The 6,478-nt window shown below is 29.3% G+C and overlaps 1 protein-coding gene and 1 long non-coding RNA gene across 2 annotated transcripts; one reads left to right on the top strand and one right to left on the bottom strand.

Moving 5' to 3' along the window:
• Positions 1-4,769: 4,769 nt before the first annotated feature.
• On the bottom strand, positions 4,770-5,096 carry LOC114168173. The gene is made up of 2 exons (XR_003600625.1): positions 5,005-5,096; positions 4,770-4,822 (listed from the first exon to the last, which is right to left on the bottom strand). It is a non-coding gene; the product is annotated as an uncharacterized LOC114168173 (long non-coding RNA).
• Positions 5,097-5,125: 29 nt separating this feature from the next.
• On the top strand, positions 5,126-5,956 carry LOC114170171 (cysteine-rich receptor-like protein kinase 8). The gene is made up of 2 exons (XM_028055654.1): positions 5,126-5,437; positions 5,681-5,956. The coding sequence occupies exons 1-2, from the start codon at positions 5,126-5,128 to the stop codon at positions 5,954-5,956; spliced, it is 588 nt and encodes a 195-aa protein (XP_027911455.1).
• Positions 5,957-6,478: the final 522 nt, after the last annotated feature.

The following is a 6,478-nucleotide window of genomic DNA, read 5'->3' as shown; positions in this document are numbered from 1 at the left end:
AAGAGATGAAAATCCAATAAGAAAAAAGAGAGAAGTTTGTGAAAAACACTATTTTTCTTTTCTCTCTCTCTATCACTACCTTTAGAAAACTAGACTAGAAGTAAAGTCCTAGTACAAGACCTGCTCCAACTTGTTTAATCTCCGACAGTGACTTTATCAGTGTGCGGTTTTGTAGGAACAAGTAATTGCCATGAGATCAAAAGAAGAAGAAGAATATGCCTTCAAAGTTTCAAAGATTCTCTATTTCAGGATAGTTCGTTGGTAGTTTTTTTCACTATTCGGTTCACACGAACGTGAGTATCAATAAGGTCCACTCTGCATTACATTGGCTGAATGTTCTAAAGTAAGTGCCTAATTCATTGCAAAAATGTGTGTTTTTTTAAAGAAAAGTTTTATATGTATAGATGTATGTATATGTATATCTTTTTAATCTTCCTATATCCTTTAAACATCTAATAATAGCAATGTTTTTAGTTTCATATTTGATTAATTTTAAATTATTTTATATTTTAAAGTAACAAATAGTGTGTTTAGTGGAAAGATGTGACTTTTGTCGGTGATAATTTTTCAGTGGTAGAATAGTTTACTTTTGAAATTAGTGGAGAGAGGTTCTTGAAATTTAAAATATTTAATTTTAAAATGACGACTACTCATGGAGTGAGTGAGTGAGTTTGTTTGGGTTTATTTATCTTAAAAGAATGTTATTTAATAAAGGGTTAAATATGTTTTTCTTGTTTAACTTTTAGTGAATTTTGGAATTAGTCCATTTTGAAATTTTGGACCAATTTAGTTCTTAATCTCTCGGAATACGTGGATTTAGTTCTTTTAATCAAATTTTGTTAGGTTTATTTGATGTTTCGTACATATGTTAGGATTCTATTTCAGTTGTTTATACTGTTTGACACATTTTTGCTTTAATGTTAAGTCAAATACTATTGTAAAATGCGCTTGAAATGTCAAATAAACTTAACAAAATTTGATTAAAAGGACTAAATCCACGTATTTCAAAAGATGAAGGACTAAATTGGTTCAAAGTTTCAAAATGAACTAATTCCAAAATTCACTTAAGGGACAAAAAACATATTTAACCCTTTAATAAAATAAGTAGATTTTAGTTTCTGTTTTTTATATATTTGTCTACTTTATTTTTAAAGATAAGTAACTTTTTTGTTTTTTTCATAAAAAATTCTATTTACTTCTTAGATAAGCAGTTATTTTAAAACTTTCTTATTTTGAAATATTTATTTTAAATGTAACCAAACTAATCCGTGATTTATTTATTGGGAAAACAGAAAATTACTTAATTTTAGAATAAACAAAAACGAAAATCCACTATTTTATTGGAAAAGATTTCTTTTAAATATAATATAAATACAATGAATAAACTCAAATAAACCAAAAGGAAATTTATTGATCAATAAACATTTGTAAAAGATAAAAAAAAAAGCTAAAACAAAATCACTCATATTATAGGTTAAATACAAATGTGTTTATTAACCGTAGATAGGCTTTTGAAAGGTCAATTTTAGTTTTGTGAAGCTAAACTTTAGCTCTTCCTTTTACTTTGGTGATGGTTTTAAATTGTCATAAATTATTTAATGATGAAAATCAGTTTTCTCAAAATCAAAGTTGACTTTGAGAGAGTTTGCCTGCAAGTAATTATTTTAAACTATTATTAGTATTTTTAAAACAAAAGAAAACTATTTGTTCTATAAAAGAAGGCCGTAGTAAAAATATCTATATATAAAAAAAAAAAAGTCAATTTGGGGTGGATTGAATGGGAATGAATAGAGATGAAAAGAAAAGGAGAAAGGAAGAAAAAAGAAGAAGAAGAGATGGAGAATAAAAAAAGTAATGGAAGTGATAAAAAAAAAGGAAAAATAAATTTAATAATAGACATAAAGAAGATAGAAGTAAAAATGGATATGGCTTTATGATTATTCAAAGCATTTTTTCTATGAGAAAGGTAAGTAAAGTTTTTTGTTTTTTACCTCGTAAGATTAATACTTGCCTTTCCAGCAAATAAATAGTGAAGATTCATTATAATAATATCCTTTTAGACACAATAATCTTAAAAGGAAACAAAGATGACATTATACATTAATTAAGAATATAATAAGGAAAATTCTTTTATTTTCATATTAAGTCATCCTCTACCTTTAAACTAGTTTTAAAATATGAATTAACTTTAAGCACAAAATCTTATACTTAATCCATATTTAAACCATCAAAAACTCTTTTAATTGAAATGGTGTGTTTGATTTTTGGTTTAGTGATATTTTTTCCTTTTAATTATTTCTTTCTATGTTTCCCGTGAAAAATGTCGCAAACTAAAATTAATTTAATCATAATATCTTATAAACAATGGAATATCAATTTAATTTAATATAAAATATACATATTATAGTTTATATATGTAAGATATGAAATTTCTAAAATTATATATATATATATATATTTTGTCATTTCATTTGATAATTATGTTGTAGTAGTACTTGCAATATAGTTTATTTTGTATTATGTATTATCATAAATAATATGAATTAACAAACATATATAAATGTGAATTGTAATTTAATTCATCATTGTACATACAATAAATACATCTCATATTTAAATATTATAATTCGTCAACATGATAATTAACATGTAATACAAAAGTTACAAAAGTATATATATTGTTATCAAAGTATACATATTGTTATCAAAGGGATTCCTTGTAACATTCCTAATTAACAATATATACTACAAACATTGTAACACAATGTTAGAATATTTAGTCATATTCTCGATATATAATGTAACTCTTAGATAACGTTCTTTTAGAAGATTAATTTGTACGTAGTATGTCTTATTAAAGACTAACATATAACATGTGACAAAGTTAGTTTATAAACCAAGTTAGTTTAGTCTTTTACAAAGTGAAAACACACACACTCACTGAAACCTCATAGGAATACTCTACACTTGAAGAGTAGAATACTAGGATTTTCTTCTTCTTAGTCTTTTACGAAGTGCATATGTGTACAATTTTTTTCTATTTTTGTAAAATTTTCTAGAAGTATAAGTGGACTTAAATGATCCCATATAGGAAAAATTACGATCATTTCTGACTTTGAATTCCTTCTGAAATATAAACAAGAAAATTACAGTTCAAATTCTAATATTTTGGTTAAGGATTATTACACTACAAGAAAGTTACATATTAGCGAGGGAATAATCCCTAGCAAATCCCTCGCAAAATGATTTAGCGAAGGATTAGTGAGAAATTAGCGAAGACATTATGGCGTAGCTAAAATATAGGTAGCTAAGTAGTTAGAGAACCACTTTGTCGCTAATCCCTAGCTAATCCTTAGCTAATCCCTAGCAAACTAGTTGTAGCTAATCCCTAACTAATCCCTAGCAAAATAATTGTAGCTAATTCTTAGCAAATCCCTAGCAAATCAGTTGTAGCTAATCCCTAGCTAATCCCTAGCAAAGTGGTTGTAGCTAATCCCTAGCTAATCCCCAGCAAAGTAGGTGTAGCTAATATCTAGCTAATCCCTAGCAAAAAAGTTGTAGCTAATCCTTAGCTAATCCCTAGCAAATCGGTTGTAGCTAATCCCTATCTAATCCCTAGCAAATAGGTTGTAGCTAATCCCTAGCTAATCCCGAGCAAATAAGTTGTAGCTAATCCCTAGCCAATCCCTAGCAAAAAAGTTGTAGCTAATCCTTAGCTAATCCCTAGTAAACTGCTTGTAGCTAATCCCTAGCAAATAGGTTGTAGCTAATCCCTAGCTAATCCCCCGCGAATTGAATAATTTATCTCTAGCTAATCCCTAGCAAAATCATAGCAAATTGCATCATTCCAATATATTCCATACTTTTTTACCTGTACCTTATGAAATGCATTTTAACATAAATATAAAATAAAGTAATAAATCTTGCCAAACATTTTATATGAAACATGTCAAATGTTATCACATTCAAAATACTAAAAGTAATGAGCATAATAAAAGTAGTCTTTACAATTGTCAACATACATCATTAAGTTTAAAAACAAAACAAAATATCATCATCATCTTCATATTTTTTTCTCGCCATGTTTCTTGACAGATGGTGGTGATGATATCTTTAAAGCAGGAAATATTTGTGTCTTGAAAAACTCCATTTGTGTTTGCATTTGTGTATGCATTTGTTGTTGTAAAAGTTTTTGCATTTCTACTTGTGCTTGCATTTGTGCTTGTATTTGTGCTTGGAATTGTGCTTGAAATTGTGCATGCATATCTGCTTGTGCTTTCAACTGAGCTTGCACCTGTTGTTCATGTGCCTCTATTTGTGCTTGTAACTCTATCTGTAGTTGCTTTTGAGATTCAGTTTGTAAATCTAACTGTGTCTGCATCTGTTGTTGCATTTGAGACATTTGTGTAGCTATTGTAGTGATTTCTTCAGTTGGAGATGCATGATTTGGATTTGTGGAAGGACCTACAACTGATGAAGATGAACCATTCACATTGATGATGGCAAGTTCCAAGCTACGACCGATACCGTGAATTCTACCTTTCTTATTTTTACCTCCCATTTTCATCCATACTTCAGAATCAACTTTAGGATGCTTTTATACATCTTCTCCATATTTTTCTACTATAGCACTTTCATATGATTCCTATATAGTAAATCAATCATTTTGTAATATAAGATTAAATAAGTGAATAAATTCTTACACATGTAATAATACTTACAATGAAATTTTTTGCTTTATTGGAAACATATTGACCGTCTTTTTTTTATGAACTTTGTTGTATAGTTCACCATAAGAAACAGACCCATTACGCTCCGCCTCCTGTAAAATAATATGTAATTCTAGATAATGAATACTATTAAAATTCAAATGTATATCAAAATTTATAATAAGTATGTTTATATATATATATATATATGATTGATGCATTAATGATATCCACCAAATGTATAAAATATATAAGTATTATTATAAAGTCATAGATATTACTAGAAAATGAATACCATCTTTTTCAAGTGTTGTCCAAAGCTTATTGACCCTCCAGTGTGCACCATAGCCTCTGGCTTGACAGCCCTATTGTTTTTACCAGCAATAGATTTCTTTTTCCAGTCTTGTGTCATCCATATGTCAATTAAAGCGTCCCACATCTCAGTCTTTATTCCTCTTGGACCAGCCATTGATGATAAAGTTCCTAGCAATGTTCCATTGACAAACAGTGGTGGCTTTGGAACTGGTTGGTCCGTTGTTCCTGGACACGAGAATGTTCCCAAGTGGTGTTGTTCCTATCAATTTGATTCTGAGAAGAACAGATTTGAAGTGGATGACTTAGGATTGCCAATTATACTAAGTTTACCCTTTGAATCCAACCCCATTTGGCCTATGCCCAATTTGCCACAGAGAACACCACAATATCAACATCAATCTTCTTCATCAGTGGTAAGACACTTGTTTTTAGTTTCATTTTCCATATATTCATCACATTCTCTTCCCATGAAATAAAAGGATTATTTTTTCTGCATCTGTTATCTCACTTTTCGGCCACAGAAAACTGACCCCATTCTCGCATTAAATGAACCCTTAAGCACATTCATAGCCCCTGCAACATTATTGTTGTATCATGTTTAATCATCTTTCAGTTCATTCATGATGGTGACTTCAGTTGTTTTGCTAAATGGCTAGTGTTGTTTAAATCCCTTCTGTCTTCTTGAGTTGACAGATGATGAGAAAAGAAAACAACTTGATTGGAAAGTAAGATTAAACATTATCAATGGAATAGCAAGAGGTCTTCTATACCTTCCTGAGGACTCTCGACTCAGAGTAATTCATAGAGATCTCAAAGCTAGCAGTGTTCTATTAGACCATGCCATGAATCCCAAAATATCAGACTTTGGATTGGCAAAGGCATTTGAAATTGGACAGAACCAAGCAAATACAAAGCGAATAATGGGCACCTAGTGAGTTCTACTTATACCAAACATAACTTAAAAGTAGGACTTTTGAATGCTTATTTCAGAGTTTAATTATTGAAAAAAAGATGAAATTCCTTGTTATAAACTTGAAATAAGAGAAATTAACAAAGCTTTATTGACTTGCATCAATGGATACATGGCTCCTGAGTACGCTATGCAAGGATTCTTTTTAGTGAAATCTGATGTTTTCAACTTTGGAGTTCTAGTTCTTGAAACCATTCGTGGAAGAAAAAATAATGGATTCTATGTGTCAGAACATGATGAAACTCTTCTTTTACACTTGAGTAATCCCTATGGTCTTATTAACAAATTATAATCAATACTTAGCAGAAGTATAACAATATCATTCAATACGTGAGTATAGGAACCAATCTCTCTACTTTTCAATCATTTTACTCTCAATGTGATATATAAATCAAAGTATGGTAAAAAGTAACTTGACAACATAAAAAATTAAAAACGCAAATAAGAAGACCAAGTCACATTTTAGGCTAATTCTATATTTGCA

Source organism: Vigna unguiculata, chromosome 11 (assembly GCF_004118075.2).
Source record: "Vigna unguiculata cultivar IT97K-499-35 chromosome 11, ASM411807v1, whole genome shotgun sequence".
Lineage (NCBI taxonomy): Eukaryota > Viridiplantae > Streptophyta > Magnoliopsida > Fabales > Fabaceae > Vigna > Vigna unguiculata.
The sequence above is the reverse complement of the archived record's forward strand: the minus strand, read 5'-3'. Positions and strand labels throughout refer to the sequence as shown.

What these genes read in the sequence shown, in the direction of transcription:
- LOC114170171 (XM_028055654.1), top strand. Translation starts at nt 5,126, where the DNA reads ATGTCAATTAAAGCGTCCCACATCTCAGTCTTTATTCCTCTTGGACCA. An exon ending in ATCAATCTTCTTCATCAGTG is followed by an intron (nt 5,438 to 5,680) that starts GTAAGACACTTG and finishes CTAAATGGCTAG; the next exon opens with TGTTGTTTAAATCCCTTCTG.